At 47.4% G+C, this 14,891-nt stretch overlaps 1 protein-coding gene across 5 annotated transcripts in view; it reads left to right on the top strand.

Annotated features, from left to right (window-relative positions):
- Positions 1 to 14,891, top strand: part of ptpn20 (protein tyrosine phosphatase non-receptor type 20) — a 276,596-nt gene that overhangs the window by 151,661 nt on the left and 110,044 nt on the right. For all 5 annotated transcript variants that reach the window (XR_013889733.1, XM_080215794.1, XM_080215796.1 and 2 more), the window contains exons 20-25: positions 2,910 to 3,017; positions 3,116 to 3,232; positions 4,695 to 4,885; positions 7,674 to 7,772; positions 10,690 to 10,783; positions 12,612 to 12,697. Coding sequence is in view for 4 of the 5 variants with exons in the window: in XM_080215794.1 (XP_080071920.1) it covers positions 2,910 to 3,017; positions 3,116 to 3,232; positions 4,695 to 4,885; positions 7,674 to 7,772; positions 10,690 to 10,783; positions 12,612 to 12,697 (695 nt within the window). In the remaining variant the exon portion in view is untranslated. The remainder of the gene's footprint in view (positions 1 to 2,909; positions 3,018 to 3,115; positions 3,233 to 4,694; positions 4,886 to 7,673; positions 7,773 to 10,689; positions 10,784 to 12,611; positions 12,698 to 14,891) is intronic.

Here is a 14,891-nt window from a genome sequence, read left to right on the forward strand (position 1 = left end):
TACACTGCAGGACAAACGCGCTGCACTGTTCACCCTGTCAAAATTCAAGCACTCCCGAGTCTGATTTACTGACCTTGGGTCAATCATGTGACCCGTTTTAATGATCGCCCTCATAAAAGTCACCACAGCTTCACAGGGCGCGACCTCCAACTGGGCCTTAACCTGCGTTAAACACAAAATAAAACAGTCATAAAATCAAAGAACCCCTACAGTGCAGAAGCGGGTTATTCAGCCATTGAGTCTCAGACAGAGAAACCCACTCAGGCCCTATCCTCGTAACCTTACATAGTTTCCTTTCTAATGCCACTTAACCTGCACATCTTTGGACACTAAGGGGCAATTTAGCATGGCCAATCCACCTATCCTGCACATCTTTGGACACTAACAGGCAATTTAGCATGGCCAATCCATCTAACCTGCACATCTTTGGACACTAAGGGGCAATTTAGCATGGCCACCCCACCTAACCTACACATTGTGGTTAGCATGGCTGACTCGCAGCACTAGGGACCTAGGCGTGATCCCTGGCTTGGGTCACTGTTTATGTGAAGTCTGCACTTTCTTCCCGTGTCTGCGTGGGTTTCCTCCTGGTGCACCGGTTTCCTCCTACAGTCCAAAAAATGTGCTGGTGAGGCACATTGGCCTTGCTAAGTTTTCCCTCAGTGTATCCGAACAGGAGCCGGAGTGTGGCAACTAGGGGATTTTCTCAGTAATTTCACTGCAGTGTTAATGTAAGCCTACACTAATAAATAAACTCATCTTATCTTTAGACACTAAGGGGCAATTTAGCATGGCCAATCCACCTAACCTGTACATCTTTAGACACAAAGGGGCAATTTAGCATGGCCAATCCACCTAACCTGTACATCTTTAGACACAAAGGGGCAATTTAGCATGGTCAATCCACCTAACCGGGACATCTTTAGACACAAAGGGGCAATTTAGCATGGCCAATCCACCTAACCTGTACATCTTTAGACACAAAGGGGCAATTTAGCATGGTCAATCCACCTAACCGGGACATCTTTAGACACAAAGGGGCAATTTAGCATGGTCAATCCACCTAACCTGGACATCTTTAGACACAAAGGGGCAATTTAGCATGGTCAATCCACCTAACCTGGACATCTTTAGACACAAAGGGGCAATTTAGCATGGTCAATCCACCTAACCGGGACATCTTTAGACACAAAGGGGCAATTTAGCATGGTCAATCCACCTAACCAGGACATCTTTAGACACAAAGGGGCAATTTAGCATGGTCAATCCACCTAACCTGGACATCTTTAGACACAAAGGGGCAATTTAGCATGGTCAATCCACCTAACCGGGACATCTTTAGACACAAAGGGGCAATTTAGCATGGTCAATCCACCTAACCTGGACATCTTTAGACACAAAGGGGCAATTTAGCATGGTCAATCCACCTAACCTGGACATCTTTAGACACAAAGGGGCAATTTAGCATGGTCAATCCACCTAACCGGGACACCTTTAGACACAAAGGGGCAATTTAGCATGGTCAATCCACCTAACCTGGACATCTTTAGACACTAAGGGGCAATTTAGCATGGTCAATCCACCTAACCTGGACATCTTTAGACACTAAGGGGCAATTTAGCATGGTCAATCCACCTAACCTGCACATCTTTAGACACAAAGGGGCAATTTAGCATGGTCAATCCACCTAACCTGCACATCTTTAGACACTAAGGGGCAATTTAGCATGGTCAATCCACCTAACCTGTACATCTTTAGACACTAAGGGGCAATTTAGCATGGTCAATCCACCTAACCTGTACATCTTTAGATACTAAGGGGCAATTTAGCATGGTCAATCCACCTAACCTGGACATCTTTAGATACTAAGGGGCAATTTAGCATGGCCAATCCATCTAACCTGTACATCTTTAGACACTAAGGGGCAATTTAGCATGGCCAATCCACCTAACCTGTACATCTTTAGACACTAAGGGGCAATTTAGCATGGTCAATCCACCTAACCTGCACATCTTTAGATACTAAGGGGCAATTTAGCATGGTCAATCCATCTAACCTGGACACCTTTAGATACTAAGGGGCAATTTAGCATGGTCAATCCATCTAACCTGTACATCTTTAGACACTAAGGGGCAATTTAGCATGGTCAATCCACCTAACCTGCACATCTTTAGATACTAAGGGGCAATTTAGCATGGTCAATCCATCTAACCTGGACACCTTTAGATACTAAGGGGCAATTTAGCATGGCCAATCCACCTAACCTGTACATCTTTAGATACTAAGGGGCAATTTAGCATGGCCAATCCACCTAACCTGTACATCTTTAGACACTAAGGGGCAATTTAGCATGGTCAATCCACCTAACCTGCACATCTTTAGATACTAAGGGGCAATTTAGCATGGCCAATCCACCTAACCTGCACATCTTTAGATACTAAGGGGCAATTTAGCATGGTCAATCCATCTAACCTGGACACCTTTAGATACTAAGGGGCAATTTAGCATGGTCAATCCATCTAACCTGGACACCTTTAGATACTAAGGGGCAATTTAGCATGGTCAATCCATCTAACCTGTACATCTTTAGACACTAAGGGGCAATTTAGCACGGCCAATCCACCAAACCTGTACATCTTTGGACAACATCTGAAGGAATGTTATTTGGAGCTCCATCTTGGCCTTTAAGCTGATCAGGTCCACCAGAGAGCAGTGGACTGGCCCTGAAGGAGCTGAGACACAAACGGCCTGATTTTAACTCGAGACAGGCGGGAGTTGGGCTGGTGGAGTGTGCAAGAAAGCACTTCAATCTGGCCGACACAAGCCAAGAGATTTTAATTCCCAGGCCGCTTGGGTTGTTAAGTCGAGGAACAGGCATTCCCCCAGTTTCAATGTACTTTTCTTTGCAGGTTTTCTGATTGTTGGAGGCGAGAGCACGGGGAAATTAGACCTGGGCATCTTCATCGCGTCCGTCATACCCGGGGGCCCAGCGGACAAGGACGGACGGGTTAAAGAAGGTGACGGCTGATACTTTTTGCACCTTATCATCCAGTGTGCGTCCTTTAATGCCTCCCCCTCACCACTCAAATGCAATTTCTGCTTCTGTGTCCTGAAGGGGGCCGTCTGATCTCGGTGAATAATGAGAGTCTGGAGGGAGTCACGTTCCGAACCGCGGCAGAGATTCTGCAGAATGCTCCCGATGAGGTGACACTGATCATTTCTCAACCAAAAGGTACTCACAGTCTCCTTGCATCTTGATTAATTTATTGCTGTCACGTGTATTAGTATACAGTGAAGGCTATTGTTTCTTGCATGCTATACGGACAAAGCAGACTGTTCATAGAGTGCACAGGGGAGAAGGAAAGGGGAGGGTGCAGAATGTGGTGTTACAGTCACAGCTTGAGTGTAGGGAAAGACCAACTTAGTGTGAGGTAGGTCCATTCAAAAGTCTGATGGCAGCAGGGAAGAAGCTGCTCTTGGGTTGATTGGTACGTGACCTCGGATTTTTGTAGCTTTTTCCTGATGGAAGAAGGTGGGAGAGAGTACGTCTGGGGTGCGTGGGGTCCTTAATTATGCTGGCTGCTTTGCCGAGGCAGCAGGAAGTGTAGACAGTCAATGGAGAAGAGATAAGAAGTGGGAGAAACCAACTCAAAATTAAATCCATCATCAATAGATTGAAGGGAAAGGTTAGGAATATTTTTATTCTTATTCAGAGGGTTACTCAGGCATGTATTATATTCAGAGACTTATTTACAAGGATCTGCAAGAGCGTCAGTGTGTCTGCACATTCGGGAATGCCTCCTGCCTCAGAGAACTCCTCCTCTGGGGGGTGATTCCCCACTCTGATTCTCAATTGGTTACACAGACCAGATGAACCTTACTCTGCTGTGTTGCCCACAAAGGGTCAATCACCACAACAAGATATACCCTACCAGAAACAGGATGGGGGGGGTGGGGAGGGGAGTGAATTAAATAGCTTTTAAAAGAGAGGTGGGTAAATATTTGATGAAACAGCATGTGAAAGGATTTGGGGAAATGGATTTAGAGGAATGGAACCTTCAGAGAGCTAACACAGGGATGATGAGTCAAGTGCCCTCTTTCTGTGCTATATGGTTATGACAAAAGTTTTCAGATCCGTTTTAATAGTATTAAATCATAGATACAGTGTAGATCACATACATATTAGCACAGAATCCCTACAGTACAGAAGGAGGCCATTTGACGCATTGAGCCTGCATTGACAACAATCCCACCCAGGCCCTGTCCCTGTAACTCCATATATTTTACCCGGCTAGTCTCCCTGACACTAAGGGGCAATTTAGCATGACCAATCCACTTAACCTACACATCTTTGCACATGTAGGGGCAATTTAGCACGGCCATTCCACTTAAGCTACACATCTCTGGACACGAAGGGGCAATTTAGCATGGCCGATGCACCTAACCCACACATCATTGGACTGTGGGAGGAAGCTGGAGCACCAGAGGAAACCCATGCAGAATGTGCAAACTCCACACACAGTGACCCAAGCTGGGAATTGAACCCGGGTCCCTGGTGCTGTGAGGCCCAATGGCTTTTATTTCAGGACAAGGGAGCTGTGAGGGTGAAATGCATTGTGGGAGTAAACAAGAAAAGGTTCTATTGGCAGGTGAAGAATCTTTGCCCTTTAATAGCTTGCTACCCCTGTTTTTAGGCCTGTACGAGACTGCTCGGAAGGATCGGGCAAAATCGAAGGGTAAAGTCAACAGCTCGGCAAGCTCGTGTCGCCGTCGGCAAGGCAACTCACCAGCGGCAGAGCAAGGTGTCAACCACGAACCGTGTACACCAGAGGTGATTCCAGTGCCCAGCGCACTGTCTGCCCAGCATCAAGTTGTCGAAATGAAGGTAAGCCCAGGGCAAGAAGCACAAAACAGAAATACCTTGAGGTAAAAATCAAAACCTCTTCTTCCACAAAGTTTTCCCAATGTTGTGGTGCCAGCTTTCGATCCAGTGGTAAACTCAAGGTTGGTGAACACAGAAGGATAAAATCCCAGACATAAGAAGCTCATCAGGTCCAAATTTGTTCCCAATATTTTTCAGCACTCTGAATTGTTAATCCAATTCCATTCATATCACACATGGTAAACACTAAAGGACTCATTGCAGTTCCTCCTCAAATCACTCGCAGAGTTCATTCACACGATGCAAGACCGAGCCGGGAATCAAACCCAGGTCCTTGGAGCTGTGAAGCAGCGGTGCTAACCACAGTGCTACCGTGCCTTCTCACCCTGGTAAACCTTTCCTGTACCCTCTCCAAAGCCTCCAAGTCCTTCTGGTAGTTAGACCAGGGCTGAGCTGCATTTTAGCTCCATCTACCAGCCTGCTCTCCATAATCCCTCAAAACCTCATCTCATCAATATCTATCAGCCTCAGTCTCGTTGCTATTAAAACAAAATTAAGCTGTGCCAAGAAACCAAGAATCATATTTAAGTGGGGAGATGAATTTGGATCATTACTCGTTGAGGAATGTTGAAGTGATATTCATTCCTTTGAGGACTGAGACAGTTATTCAGCCTGTTGTTAATATTATATTAACGCCCCACTTTCACTCAATCTAACCCTTGTCGTTGGCCAAGCATTGAAGTGAGGCTTCTGAACAATTTTAAAAGGAGCTATTTGTGAACAGTTTTTTGTTAACAGAGTATAAAGTACGTAGCTTTAAAGTAACTAAACGTTTTTGAAATATTGAGGTGCTCGCAATCTGTATGGATGCTCTCCTGTCAGGACTTGCCTGGAAGGACCCCAGTGTCAACAAAATAAGGAGCTGCCCTGACATAGAGATTTACAGCATGGAAACAGGCCCTTTGGCCCAACTTGTCCATGCGCCCTTTCTTTTAAACCCCTAAGCTAGTCCCAATTGCCCACATTTGGCCCATATCGCTCTATACCCATCTTACCCATGTAACTGTCTAAACACTTTTTAAACGACAAAATCGTACCCGCCTCTACTACTACCTCAGGCAGCTCGTTCCAGACACTCACCACTGTCTGTATGGAAAAAGTTGCCCCTCTGGACCTTTTTGTATCTCTCCCCTCTCACTTTAAACTTATGCCCTCTAGTTTTAGACTTCCCTACCTTTGGGAAAAGATATTGACTGTCTAGCTGATCTATGCCCCTCATTATTTTATAGACCTCTATAAGATCACCCCTAAGTCTCTCATGCTCCAGAGGAAAAAGTTCCAGTCTATCCAGCCTCTCCTTTATAACTCAAACCATCAAGTGCCGCTAGCTTCCTAGTAAATCTCTTCTGCACTCTTCCCAATTTAATAATATCCTCTCTACAATAGGGTGACCAGAACTGTACACAGCGTTCCAAGTGTGGCCTTACCAATGTCGAAAGGATGCCTCTTTTTCAGGACCGGTGTACTTTATACTCTTTCATTGGATACAATCATACAATCCCCACAGTGCAGAAGGAGACCATTCAGCCCATCGAGTCTGCACCGACCACAATCCCACCTAGGCCCTATCCCCATAACCTCATGTATTTACCCTAGCTATTTCCCCTGACATGAGGGTCAATTTAGGATGGCCAATCTACCTGACCCGCACTTGGGCATAGTGTTCCAGGACAATAGTGATCAGGGTCCTCGTTCAAAGATACTCAGTGCCTGACCACACAACCAGAAGGGGAGCGGGCATGGGCTTGCTGTGAGCCACACCCTCCACTCCCTCGCTTCTAGTGTGTCACCCCCCGTTCCCCTCCACCTACCCACACAACCCTAAACCCTCCACCTCACCATCACTCACCTGTGTTTGGTCCGTGAATGGATCCTAGGCACCAGGTGGGTGTATTACTGGCAGGGGCCACCATCTCACCAGGGGTAGGTGACAGCCTAGTGATATTATCGCCTGACTATTAATCCAGAAACTCAGCTGTTGTTCTAGGGACCCGGGTTCAAATCCTGCCAGGGCAAGTAGTGGGAATTGAATTGAATTTAAAAAATCTGGAATTAAGAATCTACTGACGACCATGAAACCAATGTTGGAAAAAGACATCTGGTTCGCTAATCTCCTTTAGGGAAGGAAATCTGCTGTCGTTACCTGGTCTGGCCTAAGTCAAAGCCACAGCAAATGTGGTTGACTCTCAACTGCCCTCTGAAATAGCCTAGCAAACCACTCTGTTATATCAATCACTCAAGGGTAATTAGGGATGGGCAATAAATGTTGGCCAGCCAGCACCCATAGCCCATGAATTGAATTTAAAAAAAATCATACGGACAAGAAATGAATGGCTGCCAGTCTCTAATCGGCCAGCAACTCTCTGCAGGGCAACAAGGCAAGACTTCTACCCCTGGGGAGGGTTGGTAGAGGGGAATCCTTGATTCAGTTTGGCATTTAATTTTCTTTGAATTAATTTATGGGATGTGGGCATTGCTGGTGAGGCTGGTATTTATTGCCCATCCCCAACTCAACACGGCAACCAGAGGAAAGTACTGGGCTCTCAATGAGAGGCTCCCAACCTCTCTATCCGCTGAGCGGTGCAGACAGTTTCACATCCCTGTCACTTTAAAATGTGAGAAAGATCACTGTGCGGAAACACGGGGCACATTGTGAATGTACAACGCTGGGAATCAGTGATTTGGACCTTGGAGAGGATGACCATCAATACTTTGTGTTTCTCATCGACAGGAGGGAGCTGAGTCTTTGCCCACACAAGACGCCCAACAAGCAGACAGGTACTGTGTGGAGCTGACTAAAATAGATGGAAGCCTTGGCGTTAGCGTCACAGTAAGTGTTAAAATGACTGCTTCTGTCACTGGTGAAATATTTCATCATTGTGGGCCATGGAAATGACAAAACACAAAAATACTTCAAACACGTCCTTCTCCAGGACCTCCATCCAACCTCATTCCACTTTTGTAAGCCTTCATCTTTAAATCACAGTAATGGTTTTGTGCTTCTAGGTATAGCATGGACCAGAACCTCTGAAGAGTGTGTAATAACTCCACGGAGGCTAAAGTCCCATCACCAAGTTACTTTATTTACACCATACATCTGTACACAGCCAGCTCTCCAGTCGGTCCCTGCTGGATGCAGGCTGGGAGTCTGACAGACCTGCTTTAAATGGGGAGCATGAGGTTCCCTGGTTTAACCATCAAATAGGACAGTCCATACTCTAGCAAGCCAACCTCATTAGCCTGGCTGAAGTCATCACAGAGTGCCAATCACCATTGAATAGACTTTTAACTTATCCAGAGCGACATGGTGGCACAGTGGTTAGCACTGCTGCCTCACAGAGCCAGGGATCAAGGTTCGATTACAGCCTGGGGTCACCGTCTGAGCGGAGTCTGCATGTTCTCCCCGTGTCTGCATGGGTTTCCTCCGGGTGCTCTGGTTTCCTCCCACAGTCCAAAGATCTGCAAGTTAGGTGGATTGGTCATGTGTGGGGTCTTGGGAATAGGGCAGAGGGGGAGGACCTGGGCAGGAAGCTCTTTCAGAGAGGCAGTTCGGTCCCGATGGGCCGAATGGCCTCTTTCTGCACTGTTGCGATTCTATGTTCAGGAGCTGCACATTTCCTGAGCCTCTTGGGAGGCGTGCCGTTCAGCTGGTTGCCGAGGTCTTGAGAGCCTGGTAACAGCCTCAGGGGAAGTCAAGTCATGTCCCTTTTGTGTCACATCTAGGCAGCGCAAATCAGGTAGAGTGCTGGCTACTTTGGGAAGCTGGGGAGAAAGTAGATGTTTCTGATACGTGTGTCGGAGTGGTGAGGGGTGAGTGGGGTAGGCTGAGCCTGGGGGTTGTGGGTAGGGGGGGGAGGTGAGAGTGGCCAGTTGGTGATAAGATGGATCAGGGTGGTAGTCACGGAAGTGGGGGGAGGCGGTGGGGGATAGTTTGGGAAGGCAGGAGGTTAGTCGGGATGAAGTGGTAAGTGAGAGAGCCTGTGAAGGGGTGGGGGGAGGGTTGGATGGTGCTACTCAGGGAGTACGGGGGTATTCAGGGATTTTGCAGGGAAGGTAATCGGAAGGGTTGCCGGGGTGTAGTCAGGGATTTGGGAAGTTAGATGGGGACCTAAGAGTGATCAGCAGGGGGCTACAGGGGTGGGTTGGGGTCGGGGGGGAGGGAGGTGGGAGGAGTCTGTACTGTCGTTCCCCAGGAGATAGAATTAGTTTAAATTCCTCTAACATTTCCAGGCTAACTATTCTGCTGTGACAATCAGAGCGTGCGAAAATAGGCGGCGACTTGATCGAAGCCTTTAAGATGCTGAGGGGTGTTGGACAGGGTGGATGTGGAGAGGATGATTCCTCTTGTGGGAGAATCTAGAAATGGGGGGATCACCGTTTAAAAATAAGAATGCATTCATTTACAAAGGAGGTGAGGCGACAATTTTTCTCTCAGAGAATGGTGAGCCTCTGGAACTCTGTCTGAAAAGGCAGTGGAAGCAGAGTAGTTTTTAGGCAGAGGTAGATAGATCCTTGGTGAGCGAGGGGGTGAAAGGTTATCGGGAGTGGGCTGGATGCAGACTTGAGGTTATTATCAGATCAGCCGTGATCTTATTCACTGGCGGAGCACGGGGTTCCTCCTGCTCCTTGTTCCTATGCTCTCAACACTGGCCTACATAAGCACAGAAGCTGCTGCCATTGTTACAATGCACAATCATCTTGCACCTTTTATTAAAACAAGCCACGTCTGCCTTGAATCTTGAACAGCCACGTCACCCCGGCCTGCCACAAGACAGAACATTTTACCCGACACTCGCGAAACAGCCCCAAGACAACAATCAACTTGTCCCCCTGTTTGTAACAATATACAAAGGCTGTGTGTTGACAGTTTTGTTTGGAAGTGATAAAGGACTCTCTTATCTACAGTTTGGAGAGGTTCAGCGCAATTCTGAGTGTCTTTAACTAACAAATAAACATCAAGAAAGAATTGCAGAGATTTTTAGCCAGGCTTTCATTCATCCTATAATCCATTCTCTGCTGTATTCAGACTGTGTCTCATGAGCATGGGTTTCAAAGGCTTCGCAGGAGTAATTATTCTAAACCAGGCAAGGCAGGTCTTATCTGAAATAAGATCAGCACTTTGCTGAACATTAATTTCACTTGAAATTAATGTTTATTTATTAGTAGGCTTACATTAACACTGCAATGAAGTTACTGTGAAAATCCCCTGGTCGCCACACTCTGGCGCCTGTTCGGATACACTGAAGTAGAATTTAGCAATGGCCAATGCATCTAACCAGAGTGTCTTTCGGAGTGTGGGAGTAAACCGGAGCACATGGAGGAAATCCACGCAGACATGGGGAGAATGTGTTAATTCCACACAGACAGTTTTCCAAACTGGGAATTGAACCTGGGTCCCTGGTGCTGTGAGGCAGCAGCGCTAACTACTGTGCCACCCTGAATTTCAAACTGAGCATTCTCCTTCATTGAGAGCCTTTATTACATGACGATACTGACTTGCAGGAAACCTCCGCTGGTGGTCTGCGGGAGGCATCTCGTGTCTGTGTGGAGTCTGCACATTCTCCCCGTGTCTGCATGGGTTTCCTCCGGGTGCTCTGGTTTCCTCCCACAGTCCGAAAGACGTGCTGGTTAGGGTGCATTGGCCATGCTAAATTCTCCCTCAGTGTACCCAAACAAGTGCCGGAGTGTAAAGGGAAAGTCTACATCGGAGAAAGCTCCTTCTTTAACCATGTTCTGTCTTTCTGCAGGGAGGTGTGAACACCAGTGTGAAGAACGGTGGGATTTACGTGAAGGCCATCATACCTGGAGGAGCCGCTGACCTTGATGGCCAAATCGCAAAAGGTAAATTGGGGGCGAAAGGGTGGGGATGGGATGGGGTGGGGATGGAGGTGCAACGTTTTGTGTTTGAGGAAGTGAAAAGTTGGGAATCACTCGAGGATTTCTTTTAAGTTTATTTACTGGTGTCACAAGTAGGCTTACAATGACACTGCAACAAAGTTACTGTGAAAATCCCCTAGTCGCCACACTCCAATGCCTGTTCGGGTACACTGAGGGAGAATTTAGCAAGGCCAATGCACCTAACCAGCACGTCTTTTGGACTGTGGGAGGAAACCAGAGCACCTGGAGGAAACCCACACAGACACGGGTAGAATGTGCAGACTCCACACGTACAGCGACCCAAGTCGGGAATTGAACCCGGGTCCCTGGTGCTGTGGGACAGCAGTGATTTGATTTGATTTGATTCATTATTGTCACATGTACTAACGCATAGTGAAAAGTATTGTTTCTTGTGTGCTATACAGGCAGAGCATACCGTAGAGAAGGAAAGGATAGAGTACAGAATGTAGTGTTACAGTCATAGCTAGTGTGTAAAAAAAAAAAATCTGAAAGACCTGTCCATAAAACTTAGTGTGAGGTGGGTCCATTCAAAAGTCTGATGGCAGCAGGGAAGAAGCTGTTCTTGAGTTGGTTGGTGTGTGACCTCAGACTTCTGTATCTTTTTCCCAACGGAAGAAGGTGGAAGAGAGAATGTCCAGGGAGCATGGGGTCCTTAATTATGCTGGCTGCTTTGCCAAGGCAGCGCTAATCACTGTACCACCGAGCCGCCTATATTGACCATTCTAGACATTGAATAGATTTTTCAAATCATGAGGGACAGAGTAAATTGGGAAAAACTCTCCCCACTGGTAGAAGGAGATATGAGGAGAAAATGCTGGAAAATCTCAGGCCTGACTGCATGTGTAGAGAAAGAATAGAGCCAATGTTTCAAGCCTGGATGACCCTTCATCAGGGCTGAGGAATCGTGGAAGGAGGTGGGGAGGGACTGGACAGGAGGAGAGAGAATGGAGTCAAGATAGGAGGAAATGAGTTCGGTGTGGTAGGAACAGGCTAACACGATGGGCCTACCAGGGCAGTCCTGTTTGCGGACTTTGAGAAGGAAGTAAAAACAGGTTGTCCGAGGTTGGGAGCAGTGGAGGAAAGATCTCCGAGGAGATGAGGCATTGACAGTCCTGGAAACAGTGGCTTGATGTTTGGTGATGGGGTCAGGGTGCAGGGGGGAAGTAGGAGGAAGTATCTGAGAGTTGGCGCTCAGCCTCTGTGAGGTAAAGGTCCGTACGCCAGACAACACCAGCGCCACCCTCGTTGGCATGTTTGAGATGCCAAAGTCCGGTTTGGACCTGAGAGAGCAAGTTGAGAAGGCAACAGAGTGGGTAAGAGGGGCAGAGAAAAACTGAGATGGCCGATGTAAAGTTGGGAAGGAACTGGAGAAGAGGAAAGAGAAAAAGACAGAGGGTCACCAGACTCGAAAGGTTAGCCGTATTTTTTTTTCTCCACAGATGCTGTCAGACCCGCTGAGGTTTTCCAGCATCTTCTGTTTTTGTTTCAGATTCCAGCATCCGTCATATTTTGCCTGGTGATTTGGGCCTCTCGGTTCAGGCCTTCTCAGGTGAAGTGCGCCACCATTTTCTATAAGGAATACCTGCCAAAAAAATGGCAAGAACAGTTAGTTATTTGGAAGCAGCTCGGAGTTGAAGCTTTAAAAGCTCCGGCTGCCGTTTAATTCTGTGTTTGAGTTGTGAGTTGACTAAGAGAAGCCTGTTACAGTGCTTCGTTGCACTAAATTAGATAAGGCCACGCCAGTCCTGACTTCTTTCATCTGTTTTGACAGGGGATCGACTGTGGGAGGTGGATGGTGTCAGTCTGCAGAGCATCACACACAAGCAAGCTATTGAACGTTTGAAGAACACTGGTCAGGTTTGTGTCTTCCCATCATCTCAATCACACTACAAGTAGCAAGTCAACATCAGGAGGTTAATAATTCCTGGCACTGGGACACGGGTGGAACTTTAGAAGTTAATGGCTGGATTTTCCAAAAAAATAAGTACCCAACAGATGGGAAAACGGAGTATTCCCCTCCCGTTTTTTGGCCGTACTTATCAGAGCAAATCTCCGCTGACTTAGAAACATAGAACAGTACTTTATCACCATTCCGTCACCGGGGGGAAAAACCTGGTACTCCAATAGGATTGGCACAGCGGCACAGTGGTTAGCATTGCTGCCTCACAGCGCCAGGGACCCGGGTTCAATTCCTGGCTCGGGTCACAGCCTGTGCAGAGTTTGCACCTTCTCCCTGTGTCTGCGTGGGTTTCCTCGGCGTAATCCGGTTTCCTCCCCTAATCCGAAAAGACGTGCCGATTAAGGTGCATTGGCCGTGCTAAATTCTCCCTCAGTGTACCCGAACAGGCACCAGAGTGTGGTAACTAGGGTATTTTCACAGTAACTTCATTGCAATATTAATAATTTTAGCCTATCTGTGACTAATAAATAAACTTTAAACTGCATCACCAATCAAAGTAACCCTACAATGCAGAAAGAGGCCATTCGGGCCATCGAGTCTGTACTGACAACAATCCACTAGGTCTTTTCCCTGTAACCCCACATATTTACCTTGCAATCCCTCTAACCTACATATCCCGGGACACTAAGGGGCAATTCAGCACTGCCAATCCCTATAACTGGCACATCTTTGGACTGTGGGAGGAAACCAGAGCACCCAGAGGAAACCCATGCAGACACGGGGAGAACTACACACAGACGGTGACCCGAGGTCAGAATTGAACCCGCACATCTCTGAGCTGTGTTCCTTCACTGTCACAGGGAAATCACTGATGAATTTGCTGTGTGTGTACCTACGTCAGATGGATGACAACAAAACAGCTCAAGGTGGCAGCTCACCACCACCTTCTCAAGGGCAATTGGTGACGGGTACAAAAGCTGGCCTTGCCAGGAATATTACAACAAATTGGTGGCTGCTCCTGTTCCCACCCTGCACTCACTTTGTGTCCTGCTGCTTAGTGTTAGTTATTCCTTCCCTTCTGTGTAAAACATATCGAGAGGCTTCTCTACACATGACAAGCCCTCAGGAAATGTCCCAGTGAATGATTGTTCCTCTATTCCATTATAGGACGTGCTGAAAACATTCATAAAAGCTCTCGGGAACGCTATCCCTCTTCCCGCACTGAACACAATCGCCCAAAACTAAATGAAAATGCGAAGGCAATTTATGGGCAGATCTTTCGGCCAGGCGTGAATCAATTGCCATCATGCCGCCTGCTTCAGTTTTCTACCCCAAAGCCAGAGACTGAGCCCATGGCACCGTGCCCACCAGCACAAGTAGGTGAAGCAGGCAGTTCCTGAGTCCAACTCAGCTGGAAGAAAGATCCAACCCTCGTGCTGTTTCTCCCAATCCAATAGCCAACTGGACACCCAAGATGTCCAAGTTGCCGTGGCGACGTACACTTCTATACGCATGTTGTGAGCTAAGATGGTGGAGGTTCCAATTCCATTCCATCACATGGCTGACCTGCGATCTCTCCCACTCCTAACGCCTGCCATTTCAGTGCATTGTTAGGACCAGGAAAGTGGGTGGGCACGGTAGCACAGGGGTTAGCACTGCTGCTTCACAGCTCCAGGGACCTGGGTTCGATTCCTGGCTGGGGTTACTGTCTGTGTGGAGTCTGTACATTCTCCTCATGTCTGCGTGGGTTTCCTCCAGGTGCTCCGGTTTCCTCCCACAGTCCAAAGATATGCATTAGGTTGATTGGCCATGCTAAAATTGCCCCTTAGTGTCCTGAGATGCGTAGGTTAGAGGGATTAGTGGGTAAATATGTAGGGATATGGCGGCAGGGCCTGGGTGGGATTGTGGTCGGTGCAGACTCGATGGGCCGAATGGCCTCTTTCTGCACTGTAGGGTTTCTATGATTCTATGTAGCTATTGAGGAGAGTTTGGATAGGTTGGGGTTATTTTCCTTGGAGCAGAGAAAGCTGAGGGGTGACTTGATACACAATTATGAGGGGAAGAGATAGAGTGGACAGGATAAGATTGTTTCTCTTGGTGGAGAATTCTAGAATCAGGGGACATGGGTAGATAAGTGGCAGTAAGTGTAGA

This window comes from Carcharhinus amblyrhynchos, chromosome 31 (assembly GCF_965287045.1).
Source record: "Carcharhinus amblyrhynchos chromosome 31, sCarAmb.v2.hapA, whole genome shotgun sequence".
Taxonomy (NCBI): Eukaryota; Metazoa; Chordata; class Chondrichthyes; order Carcharhiniformes; family Carcharhinidae; genus Carcharhinus; species Carcharhinus amblyrhynchos.